The sequence below is a fragment of the Lepidothrix coronata genome, unplaced genomic scaffold (assembly GCF_001604755.1).
Source record: "Lepidothrix coronata isolate B3197 unplaced genomic scaffold, Lepidothrix_coronata-1.0 Scaffold59, whole genome shotgun sequence".
Taxonomy (NCBI): Eukaryota; Metazoa; Chordata; class Aves; order Passeriformes; family Pipridae; genus Lepidothrix; species Lepidothrix coronata.
In genome coordinates, this window is record NW_016690239.1 from 4,037,023 (window position 1) to 4,050,247 (window position 13,225).

Here is a 13,225-nt window from a genome sequence, read left to right on the forward strand (position 1 = left end):
TGTCATTTTACACCCAGGGGACAATGTAATGTGGAGGAGCCTGCTGCAGTGTTTATTAGCTGTCTGTCAAGGTAGTTAGTAATTTAGAGGAGATGCAACACCACCCATTATTAATTTGAAAGTATTGTCAACCCATGATGGATCCCTAGTTATTTTCATTTGTGTAAATTTCAGTCATTGGAAAAAATATAATAAAATAAAATGATTAACTAGGATTTTTCTTTCCAGACAACCAGATCATGTTACAAGAACAAATGATGTTCTGCTCCTGTTAATAAGGGAATATATTTCACCCCCGTTAAGAATGACACTCTGATATTACAATTTTGGTTCTTTATAGAGTGAAGTTTTTCTCATCTAGTGTTAGGAAATGGGAAGTATTTATCATTACTGTCCTATCTCCTGTAAAACATGAATTTGCATAAAAATAGGACAGTTGTTTACAATAATGCTCCTTGAGGCGAAACTGCTGAGAAGAGCAAGTCTGTCCCAGGGAAGAAATTGAAACACGAATGCTGTTCCCAATGATTTTTCCAGCATCACACGTAGTTGGTGACCTGACTGTTTCTAACTTTTGTGTGCTGACAACAATCTCTCCTGTCTTTTTAAGGACCAGATTTTACACAAAGGTCTCTGTGAAGGTTTCTCCTGCCATAGACCCTGCCCTAGGAGAGAAAAATCATTACGCTGCCAGGCAGTTGCTGTGTATTTATACAAGCTGTGTTAATCTCTAGCGTATTGTTTGTGCTGTTAACTTTTATAGAGCTCTTTAGGGAAGTGAAGATGAATAGCTGGAAAATGCTGAGCTCACAGAGGCCAAAGGTAACTGCTGACTGCCTTAACCACTGGGAAGATATGGAGCTTTCTATAGCCCCCAGATTTCCCCTCAATCTGAGCAACTTGCTCAAGAATTAGTTGCCTCTTACCATGCTTGGCCAGAAAAAAAAGCATTTTGAGGTCCATTGATGGGGAAAAAATTGAAGGAAATGAAGAAAATCAGCCATCCACAAAAATTACAGGCTTATAGCTTGGTAGTTATGTTGACATAAGAGTGTGAGTTAGGGCATATTACAATCTAGGGTCAGTGAAATGTGATTTTTATCTATCTGTTTCTGAGAGAAAGTTGCAGGTACCTGAAATTTCATTTCAAGCTTCCATTATTAGAACTGGGAAATAATTTGAAGGAAATTTGCCATTTCCAATCCATTTTCAGATTGAAAATTTTACAAAGTTCATAGTAGGAGGTTGAAAATAAGGAACCGCACCAACAATTGTTCAATTTGTGCAACTTCCTTTCTCCCCTCTGGGCGTCTCAGCTGCTCACTCAGCTACACAGAAATGCACAAGGCTGTGTGTTTGTGAATGGATAAAGAGCAACTATACTGATAGTTCTGCAGCTCCTTAAAAGGGAGTTTTGCACCAGCAGTTTTAGTCCTGGTCCCAGAATATATTAACAGTGAAGAAAACAGCACTTGCCTAATTGCACTTCCAAATAAATACATGACCTTAAAATTCAGCGTGGTGTGTATTAGTCACATGGCACTGAAAGAATCATTCTGAAAGCTGTCCTTATGAGTTGTGGTTTTTTTCAACCTTGAGGAAGTGTGACTTTCTAAAAAATATTTGTAAATACCAAATGCAATTCATGCAAATTGATGTGTTTCCTAACCACTGCAATTTAAGAATTGGGTTGAGTTCTACGGATACAAAATGCTCTAAGCCTTAATTTAGTTTTGTAATAATTTCATAAACTTTGAAAGCAAACACTGTTGAAACTGTACTAAACTAAACAAGGGGTTATACAGGTTGAGGCGCTCTTTTCCTGCTTCAGCAGGAGCTGAATTGTTACAAGGTTGCCACGAACACCTGAAGGGTGATGTATATAATGGCAGAAAGGTATCCTGTACCTTGTTGTATAGGAGTTACAGTTTACGCCCATAAGCGGTACAGCTGGGCTTGCTTCTGTGAGTAAGAATATTTTGGGGGTTGGAGAGATAGGGCTGAATTCATTCGCTTCCACGCATGGTAAAATGTAGTGTATGCTGCTCTGTTGTGCACGTTATCTACTTGCTGATGGCAAGAGCCTAAGAGCCAGGCCACAGACAGCACATGGCGGGGTGTTCAGTCAGCCTGCATGCAGAAGGTGTCAGGTGTGGGCAGATTGAGGATCTCTTAGTCTTGGGGGTACTGAGGAGTGAGGTCTTCTGCATTTGTGCACTGTGACAAGAGAGACTCTGCATCCTGACTCATTCAGGAGTGGGTTGAGGACCCTGCAGGCACCAAACCCATCGAATCAGCACTGTTCTTCCTTTAGTCTCTAGTGGAGTGTGCTGTGAGTAAAGAAAACATCTCTTGTGCCATGCCTTTGTGAAAATTACCTTGAAATAGCACTGCCACAACCTCAGGACAGTGCAAATTTACGTATAAGTCAGAGAAAAGATTGAAATGGATAGTGACAATGTCAGAAGTAAAACTGAATCTCTCTTTCCTTGTTAATTCTCCTTCAGTTTTTTCAGTCCAGGGCTGAACTGGCATATCTGGGTAATTTATCAGAATATGTTGTGTACTTATAGCAGATAAGACCTCTCATTGACTATGTCCTGGTTTTGTTGAAGAAAATGACTCCATTACCTTTGGAAGTTACTACAGGCAAAACAGATATTTAAATGTTGATAAATTGGAAAAGAAGCTGTTTATCCAAAAGTGCATTCAATTAAGTACTGTTTAACTTTCAGTCTTTGCATTTATAATGTGTTGCAAAATTTTAGGTTATTTGAAGTGCTGAATATGTATATAATTAATGCTGCTACTCACTAAAACATAATCCTTAGAATAGCAAGATAAAAGAACATTTTTTCTCAGGAGTGTACTGTGGTTCTCTTCTGCCTGAACACAACTTTTGTCCTCTTCTTGTTATGCCACATTAGTGATTAGTGAGAAAAGATGATGGTTGGACTGAGCAAAAAATGATCACATTCATGGCTCATGGCTTGCAGTTCAATACTAAAGTTTAATGGCCAACTGTAGATTATCAGATACTCTTTCCACCACTAAAGTACTTTGTTGTTTGATATGTTGAAGTATGGATGGACTCTCTATGCATTAGGAAAAATGGCCATACAGAGCCATGAAAAGGCAGGAACAGTGAGAGACTCCATCAGCAATGCACTGAGAATTGTGTAAGGGGAGCTTTGCAGATATACTCTCAGACACTTTCCACAGGGACAAAATTGCATCTTCCTTTGTGAAAGGTGTTGAATAACCAGGCAGAAAAAGATTAATGCAAATGACTGCTGCAGGATGGAGGAAAGATAAACTGTATTGGCTTCCTTCTGTTAGAGGAACTCTTTGTAGGAAGATGAGATGCAGACTCTTCGATAAGAGGTTACGTAGTATCACAGCTGGCAGTGCTTCAGAGCTTCCTTTTTTCTCTTTAGCTCCAAACTAGTAGAAAGATTGAATTTAATCTTCTTCTTAGGAGAGTGAAATACTCACCTGTGTGTATCTTTCCATGAGGAGAGAGAAGAATGCAGAAGAGTTCTACTGGCCTTTGGTTCCCACCTTTCCAGCTCTTTTGGGGGACTTTGGAATAAAGTCTGACTGAGACACCTTCAGTTCTAGGGAAGCCATTGAGAAAGACAACCTATTCCTATTTCCTCTCTTTTCTCAGTGAGATAAAAAAAATGATAATGAAATGTTTCCCTCATAGGGTAATATAGAAAGCAATGTGTATTTCCGTGTCTCTGATCCTCTTTTGATTGCTATACTGACTTCGCTTGGGGTTTAATTATAAAATATGAAGTCATTGCAAATTTTTCTTCAGGAAGGTGTGCAAATTAGTTCATGGTGCAGACTTGGTATTTGAGTACATCTGGTATGGATGACGCTCTGTACAGCCTAGGAACATGAATGAACAGTTACATAGCCCAGTTTTATTCTGTGTCTGTATGAAGTATCTTCTCAGTGATGTGAATATGAAAGATGTCCCCAGGAAAGGGAAGTAACATGCGAGTCACACTTAAGTAGCATTGCTGTGACAAGTGGAAATCAATTCAGCAATATGCTGTACCCTTCTTGGCATTACTTCCAGTTAATTGCAGTAGGGGGAATTACATGAAACCTCAGTGAAGCTGTAAGGAAGAAATCTGGTGATGAAATCTAGTGTATCAATGCACAGTCCCCAGAGAAGCAAGGGCTTGCTTTGCTTTGCTGAATTTGGGGAGCAGGGTGCTAAGGTGGTGCCCAGTGCCTGGACAAACCATGGCCTGGAGGTGGCTGCTGGGTAGAACAGTGCTGGCGAGTGGCCTGTGCCTGCTGTGCTGGCCGAGGTCTGTGAAAAGCCAAAGCCGTCTGAGGGAGAGACTTGCTGGGCTGGGCGTCACTTCTGACCTTGGCCCCTTCCTTTCCTCCCTCGCCATGCTGCCATCTCTGACTCTCCCAGCATTCACAGGAAAACAATATGAAACAATGCCTTTCTGTGCAGAGGCTGATAAAATAGGCATTTCTTCCCCAACTGCTGTAGAAAGGACCCTCCCTGCACTTCCTGGGTGGTGGAGAATTGTAGCTTTATCTGGGAAATTAATCTGGGAGCAGAGATGGGGTTGGGTCTTCTTGTGCTACCACCACCAGCAAAGAGGCTGCTGCGTTTTGTTCTGCCTGACCCTGTCTCATAATACTCCACATCCCAGCCTGACCTGCCCACAGGGACCCTGGCCTGCCCCGTGTCACTGGAGTGCCAACCTGTCCTGTGCCCTGGGAGCCTTGGTCTGCCCGATGTCACCAGCGTGACAGCCTGTCCCTTACTGTGGGAACCCTGGCCTGCCCCATCCATGGGACCCCAGCCTGCCCCGTGCAGGGAGGGCTGCCGAGGCAGGCTGTTCCCCCACCTTTCCTCTCCACAGCAGGGAGTACTGCGAGAGGTAGAAAATACAATGTTAAGGACCAAAAATGTACAGTTGTCATGGTGGTGCTGGCATCCCTGGTAGACCCTGGCCTGGCACAGGCTGAGGAGGCATTCATTTTCTCCCTCCCGGAGCTGAGGCTGCTCCAGCCCTTCACAGGGAAGCCAGAGGGGAAGGGGTTGGCTGCAGACTCTGTCCCTGCTCCTTTGGGGCCGTGTGGCAGGCAACAGGACTAGGCCACCAGCCCTCCCAACCATGTCAGCCAAGGTCACAACCCCAACCACCAGGCTGTCCACATCCCTCCCTGCCCGTGCTGGAGCATGCTGCCTCCCACCACTCAGACCACCTCGCCTCCGAAAATCAAATTGTTTTATTTAATGCCTAAAAGGCGCCTCTTTTCAGACACCTGTTTTTGAAATGTTTGGTGCTGATGGCCAGAAGAAGTCTGGGTATTACAGTAAAATGGTTACAGGAAAAATCCTGCCTTGTTTCTAACGGAGTAACTCCAGAGCACATATAGATTCTTCACATTCTTAATGCTTTTACCATATGAAAAATAATGTGCTTTTTGCAATTGATTCCAGTATTTCATTCGTTTTTCATCATCTCCTATCTCTGGAACATCCCGCTCCCTCTTAACAACATATTTTCCTAGATTTCATGGCAAAGGACAAGATCAGCTTTGTGTAGCCATAATCTCTTTTGAAGCAGAAAATTGTTTCCAGATTATTGAATGTGGGATGGAAAAAATATCATATTTATGAATTGGTAAAACAGATAGACTTCCAGTTGAGTTTAGTTATAGGAAGGTTTTGTGATGATTATCAGGGAAAAAAGTTTTCATTATTAAGTGTCAAAAATACTGTATAAATGTTTGTTAGAATATATTTATCCCTGGGTTTTAGTACTTTTTTTTCATTCCAAAAGTTACTGTAGCCTGAACCAGTTTCTTATTTTAAAACTTGTAATAGTGGAAATTCTGTAACGTATTTCTTGGTTTGAAATTAATTAGGTCAGATTCACTAGTCTTTTCATCACCATTCAAAATACCTTTCAGCATGCAGACAGAAAAGTAAGATGCACACACTGTATTAAATCGCAATAAGAACACGTCTGTTGGCTGGGAACTGACTGACCACTTTCTTCCCTGCTTGTGTCTGTTAGCATCTCATTATTTGTTTTGCTGTCCTGTTTTCTCAACTTCTGAGTGTCTCAGAGTCTCTCCTGGCTATGGTATCTGCATGCTATCCCAGCAAACCTCATTCATTCTCTGAATGTGAATGAAATAATTAGCCTGGTTAATCCATCTAGCTGCAATGAAGGCTGGCTACTCACTTTGTGTCGTGTCAGCTTGCTTTGCCTGATATTGGTACCTGCATTTGAGTTTGTATGACCCTTATTGATTGGCATTGTTGCTTTGGCCACCAAACAGCAACTGAAGCTGAGGGTGACTAGACTTTTGCTGCTCCCAGATGTCCAGGATGCCGCAGTGTCGATGGATGGGCCCTACAGCAGGCTGAGTCTGTATCTGAGTGTGTCTGTCCCATCTTCTTTCATCAGTCACTGCTGCTTAGTCACTTGCTTTTTGACAAATTTTGTTCCAAGTCACCTTCCAAAATCACAGCCCACTGTTAGCATTTGCTTTTGTGTGTCTCCCCAGGCACTTTAACTGCTGGCACATAGGGATACCTTTTCAGAAAGTCCCATACTGATGTGTGTCTGTGTTGTGGTGTGTCATTGACATACTGGCACATGTAAGTAGGCAGCTGTGTGAGCAAAAGGCTGTTTTGGAGCCCACTGAGGAAATCCCCTGGTACCTGACTAATATATGCATTTGTATGAAAACAGATAAACACAGAAATGTTAGCCTTCCAATCCAAAAAATGTCATGGTTGCTGTTGTTTAGTAATCTTTGGTCTCTGTAGAAAAGACTGAACATGCCTATTGTAGCTCCTCTTTGTCTCTTTTCTTCTGCTTTTCAGGAATTTCTCAGGATATGTGCATGAAAGCAAATCTGTTTTATTATATTATTGCTGTACAGTCTGCATTTGGTGTCCTGTGCCTCTCTGTCACATTTCTGTCCTTTCCAGGGCAGACAGTTGTGATGTCAGGTGCAAAGGATTTGGGCTGGAAAGTAGTCAGCTTGGGCAGATTAAGTGCTTCACAGACAAAAATCCTGGGTTTGGGGAAAGTAAAAATAGTATCAAGAAGTGTAAAGTCTTTAATCCCGAAACCTTATGTACAGGCAAAATTATTGGATCAGTGTAGGTAAAAGAGAAAATACATGTAGTGCTGAAAAAGAAGTTTTTCACTAGTTCCAAGAGGCATTAGATTGTTTTAGGTGCCTGCCTTGTGAGATCATTACAAGTTTATTGTCCTGGTGGTGGTTTGTTTTGTTCGTTTTAACTAAGCAGATGTCTTTTTTATTGTCTGTTACCACGCAAAAGCTGTCCAAGCCAAGATACGGTAAGTGGCTACAATAAGGTGTATGCAAACTGGTACCCATGGGCCTTTGCACAAACTCTGTAGTGTCTTTCCAATCTTGTGGTAATCATTCACCTAGAAAAACAAGTCTGAAAGCGAATATATCTGGCTTTAACAAACGGTTCTCTTGTCTTACAGAGAGAGGATACAAGCCATGGAGAAACAGATTGCCAGTTTAACTGGTCTTGTTCAGTCTGCGCTTTTTAAAGGGCCAAATACAAGTAATAGCAAAGATGCTTCTAGGTAAAAACAGAATTCATCTGTAATGATTTTAGTAATCAATCAACAAAAATAATATTTGAATGTAATAGTAAAAAAACACCCGATTGCTCAATCATTTTTAAATATATTTATCATCTCCATGAGAATGCTAGGCAGAGAGGAAGAATATGACAAATTATAGATGGAGATTAACTGCATTACTCTTCTTTGTGTTAAAAAGAATTAATGTAGCTACTGCTTGTACTCCATTCCTTGCTTAACTTGTATAAAGGGGTGATTTAAAAAAAAACAAACAACTGACTGGTGATATAAATTAAAAATATGTATGCTAGACAAGGCCATTTAATTTGCTGAATATAAACTTCAGTATAGTTTTAATGTTAGTAAGCTAAAATTATTATTCATCTTTTTATTACTTTAGTGAGAAGATGATGTTGAAAATTGTGTCCAGCAAGAGCAGCGTTGACACTGCAGGTAAGATAATTCACTTTTATTTTACAAATTATTCAGGTATATGAATAGCTCTAACATTACAACCATCACAGCTTATGGAAATGTCAAATTTATTTAAATTCCTGTAGCTGTACTGTCAAAACTGAAGTTTAAGTTCAGGATATGGGAGTCGATCACATCTTTAAGAGAGGAATTTCTGACAGGTTGAGATGGTATTTGGAATGAGTTTTACACCTGTGCTGAATGGTTTAAATGAGATGCAGAGGCTCTGCATATGGTGAATTTTCCAGTGACTCATCCCATCTATAGTATATATCTCTGTCATTAACCTCAGATGAATCCAGACTGTGGTAGGAGACTAAATATTTCATTCTTTTTCTGGTCACCTGAACTTTTCTCTAGGGTTCTGTCAGTATGCTATAGATGTAATGGCACCAGGAAATTTAGTAGTCAGCAAGACATCACTTTTCCTAATTAAGCCATATTGATCTTTTACTAATTATTAGAGTTCACCTAAACTGTTCTGAGTTAACGATTGTGAAGCCAGTGAAAGCTGGTCTTATTTTAGCTTCCCACTTGGAGAGCTGTTAAGTGTTTAAAAGATGGAGTTAAGGCTGTTGTGAAAGAATATCTCCATGTGATTGAAGCTCTTTGTCTATGGGCTGTTGCTGGAGAGGTCTGCAGGGTGTTGGTGTGTTTATATGCCTCCTCTTCGCCCTTTGTCATTCACTGAATGCAAATAAAGGCAGTTTTCTACTTCCTGGTAGTGCTGTTCCCACAGGGAGGTCTGTGCTCTGGCAGGTAGTAAACCACACACATTTATTAGCAACCTATTATGCTCCTAACTAGCCTTTCTGTTGGAGCTGTTAGTTCACGTTTGGGATTCCTGTTTATCTGGAATTGCATTATGTCCTCCTAACCGACAGAAATCAAACTAGATCTGGAAACTATCAAGCACATGCAAGAAAGAAAGTGCTAAAATCCTGGTACCAAAGCTTTGCTCCCAAGCCACTCTCTGGTCCGGTTCCAACTCTTCCCTTCCTGCTGGCCTCTGGATAGGGAGAACAATACTTAAGGCTTTGAAGAAATAAGATGTAATTTCTCACTTTCAGACAATTTACTGAAAAGTCTGTAATTTTTCAAAACAGCTGCAAAATGCTCCTAGACTTTCCCCTATTGCAGTGTCATTATAGACTGAGAAGTTATGGTATTTCCCACTTGTGCAGGCCTTGTCTCATATAAAGCACCTATGAAACCATCACAACCTGCACACACATTGCCTCCTGTTCCTCTTTGTAGTGCATCGCTGTTCAGCCTTTCTGCTTTCCCTGTGTTGGTACTAATCCAGACAAGTACTTTGCAGGGGTGTTGAGTTGGAGGTCCTGATCTAAGCTTTGAGTGGGAGTTTGGACCAGATGATCTCCAGAGGTCCCTTTAAACCTAAATTATTCAGTCATTTGTGTGTGCACATATGAATGTGCTCTCAATGAAATGAGAAATGGAATAATAATCATTGGGAAAACCACTTTATATAAAGCAAAAGTGGGTATCCCTCTGGAAGTCCTGCCCAGCCCACCAGAATAGCTTGGTTCCTCTGACCAGCAGCCATTTCCTGCCACTGTCATTCCCAAATACTCCTCACTCATATCTTATCGTATGACTGAACACATGTCCCTGAAATGGCAAAATTACATCTAACACCTGCATATCTAAGCATGGGAGGAAGGTGGAGGGTGGGCAGTGTAATTTACTGTCAAAAGACCAGATCGGCATTTGTCACTTACTGTCAGAAACATTGACTTTGCCATATGGCTGTACCCATATCCAGCATGTGAGTAAGGATTCCAGCATTCAGATTGTGCCTTTCTCATCACTTCGGAGATGGAGATAGGGCAGTGGGACCAGCCATGCAGCCAGCAGTCAGCAGGGATCCCTATCAGTGCTATAAAGTAGCTATACAGTAACTGCATCCCTGAGTCCTGTCCTTCCAGCATGGCTCAGCCACAAAATTAAGTTGTAGGAGGTAAGGGAAACAAGGTGTGATGACCCCAATACACACAGTATTGTAACCCATAACAGCTGTTATTGAAAACTGGTGTATAGTAGAATAGTCTTGTATAATGGAATATTTTGCCTTTGCACCTGCTTTTGAAATTGCACATAACACAGCCTAATAAGTCAGTGCAGTCCCTCCTTACTTGAAAATTAGGATATCTGCCAGAATATGCTGCAGAATGTTTCTCCTTTTTGTAAATATGCTTGGGTTTAAATGTGCCAGCAGCATCTAGAAACACTTCTGCTGACCGCTGTTTTGTTCTTCAATTCAACCCTATCTTTATTAAGTATAGTCATTTAGCAGTTGACTCTCTTACTTTACAATTCCACTTGACAGCTGTGCACTGAGATACCAATTCTAGCAATTTCAAAGTCTGTTTGGAAGAAAAAGTGGTAAAAAATGTTGATTGAGCAGTCCTTTCTAGAGCACTGGTAAGCAAAAACGTGAATTGCTTCCCATCCTAAACAATAAAACATCTGTGCAAGATAATATTGGCTTATCAGTGTTGAACCAACGTTGTATCTTGTAGTATGTGTTCCAGTGATAGGAGACTTTCATGCAAAAAATAGTGAACCCGTTCCCTTGAGATGGGAAAGAAACCAAAATTTCTAAACTCTAGATAACTGTATATAGCAAGATTGTGAATACTCTGTTTGGTACGTAATATAAACCAAATTGTTGTATTTAACATGCATTTGCTTTGCCAGTCTGTAGCAGCCTCAAATATTAAGAACCCTTGAAAAAAAAAAAAAAAGCTTTTTCGCTGGGGAAAATGAGACTGTAATGACAATGCTTGTCTGCATTTCTTAAGTTTTATTGCTTTAGGCTCAGTTCTTTCATGGTGGGGTAGGGTTCAAAGAACAGCAACCCTCCACAGGCTGGTTATGTCTCTTCTACTAATGTTAGGAGAAATCCCATGACTGAATCCTTATAAAGATCTTTGGTTTATTAAACGCAAATGCCATCAGAGAACTCTTCACTTAGGAACAGCATGTGATTCTAAAACCAAACCATACTAGGAAGAGTCTTCCTGAGATTGCTAACAAATACCATGAGAAATGCTCACATACTCTCTTTTCTGTCATATTTTTGTTCATCAAGTGGAGATTGATTGATAGACTAAATCCTGGATTCATTGATTGAATTGAGATCAGTGGTGTCATGGATTACTGAAAAAAGCAGTAGTTTTTTGCTAGTTGCTGCCTTGTTGGAAGGGGCAGGAAGACATTTTAGTATTTCCCGAAAAGGTATCAGGGAGTGTGACTTTCTGTACTAACATCACACTACAAACCAAGAGAAAGATGGCAGCAGGGAGAAGAATTACAAACATAGGGCTCACATTTGATTCCTCACTCTTTGTGAACTGTCTTGTCATCTGTGTATGTCTATGTGCCTTTTTCGCATGACTGACTCCTGTTGTGATGACCTGTGAATTAAAACATTTTCTATATCTCCTTGCTCTCCTCAGATTCAAAGATAGATCATGCTAATCTTTGAACTCTGTCAACATTTGCAGGTCAAACATGATCTTGAATTCATTCTGGATTCAATGAGGAGAAGTTGCACAGTTATATATATATAATATTTTATTCTTTTAAGGGTGTTTTACTATCTAGTAACTGTCACATCTCCCTAAATGATGCTTGAAAATGTTGTGGCTCTTTAATAAGAAGATGAGTAATTTGTTAGGAAACATTGCTGGGTGTCTTCTGATGGCCTTTTCTCCCAGCCTGCTTAAAAATAAAATCTTAGCATTTTAAAAAAAAAAAAAATCTGGAAAATGGAAGGAGAGGAGTGTCTTTGCAACCATAGCAAAGGTCAAGTGTCAGGGAGTAGAAGTTGTGTTCCTTACCTTCCTGAACAAACAGAAAATCTTTCTCTTTCCTGCACATCAGTTCTCTTTGTACTCTGAAAATGGCAGCTTACTTCATTAGCCTTTGTAAAAAAGGTTAAGATTTGTTTTTGTCCAGAGTACTGGGGAATTATGGAGGGGGTTTGCATTCAGGTCCCTTTACCTAGCTCCAGCAAGGGTTTATTTAAAAACCGCACAGCTAATGCTGTTCCTTTCCCGTTGATCTGTCTGGCCACACATCTAATCGCAAAGCTACAGCCTGGGATTATTTCCAAAAGTGAGCTACAGTCCCTAGATAAAGCAGCCCCTCATTCAACTGCACTTTTATTCAGTTGTGATGAAAATATGCATGTCTGAGAAATCAGCTGCTGATCGTTACTGCTCACTCGGTGTCTCCTTGTGTTTCACACCCCCGGGCATCCCACCTCATGTTTGACAGGCTCTGAGCACACTCTGCAGCAGGGGCACTGTGGCAGCTGAGAGTACCCAGTGGTGAGAAGAGGTGGCTGAGGCAGCTGCGGAGGAGGAGAGCTGCTTTGTAGAGAGTCAGAGACATTTATTGCTTACAGAAGCAGATTACAGTCCATCTACACTAAAAGGAAAGCAGGCAACCCCTTCCTGAGAAAATATGTGAATTGACTGGGTTCCAGCATGGGGGGAAAGACTGGCGGGGACTGATTCATGCCTTGGCTGCATCATCACAGGGTCGGGGGCTGAGGTTTTGGAGCTTTTGCTTGAGGCAAAGAACAGCAAAAAGGTAGATGTGCTTTCAAAAATAGTCCAGATTTGTGGCTAGGGATCAGAACTCTTGGAGGCTTATCCACATTTTTCAGACTCTCTGGTGGTTTCTGTCTGTAAAGTTTATGAACTAAATACAATTTTCTTAAAAAAAAAAAAAAAAGAAAAAAATGTGCACGTGGGAGAGAAATAGATGCTTGACTGTAGGAAAAACTGCAGTGTACATGTAGACAGATAAGTATTAGCATATATTAGACTGAAGCATGGAGTGGGTGTATAATGGCAGTGAACAAGGACTGTTTATTTCTTGAGTGTTGCTTTCTGTTAAGCAGCTCTTTGAAAGTCAAGAGAGCATTGAATCATACTGGAGTATAGCAAAAATGTGCAGCAGCTTGCTCAGCAGTGTTGTGAAAAGTGCTGTTGTTGAAGCACTAAGCAGATTTAGCTGGACCATTAGAGAAGGTATAGCCTTACAACATCCTGCACCGGGCTAGAACAGCTTTTTGTCTGAGCATGTCT

General features: G+C 40.9%; 1 protein-coding gene across 19 annotated transcripts in view; it reads left to right on the plus strand.

The window, feature by feature from the left end:
• The window catches only part of KIAA1217 (KIAA1217 ortholog), a 338,499-nt gene that overhangs the window by 290,714 nt on the left and 34,560 nt on the right, over nucleotides 1-13,225 (plus strand). For 15 of the 19 annotated variants that reach the window (XR_001875173.1, XM_017817068.1, XM_017817065.1 and 12 more), the window contains 2 exons: nucleotides 7,524-7,628; nucleotides 8,029-8,081. Coding sequence is in view for 18 of the 19 variants with exons in the window: in XM_017817068.1 (XP_017672557.1) it covers nucleotides 7,524-7,628; nucleotides 8,029-8,081 (158 nt within the window). In the remaining variant the exon portion in view is untranslated. The remainder of the gene's footprint in view (nucleotides 1-7,523; nucleotides 7,629-8,028; nucleotides 8,082-13,225) is intronic. The other 4 variants (XM_017817084.1, XM_017817082.1, XM_017817070.1 and 1 more) reach the window with 1 other exon arrangement.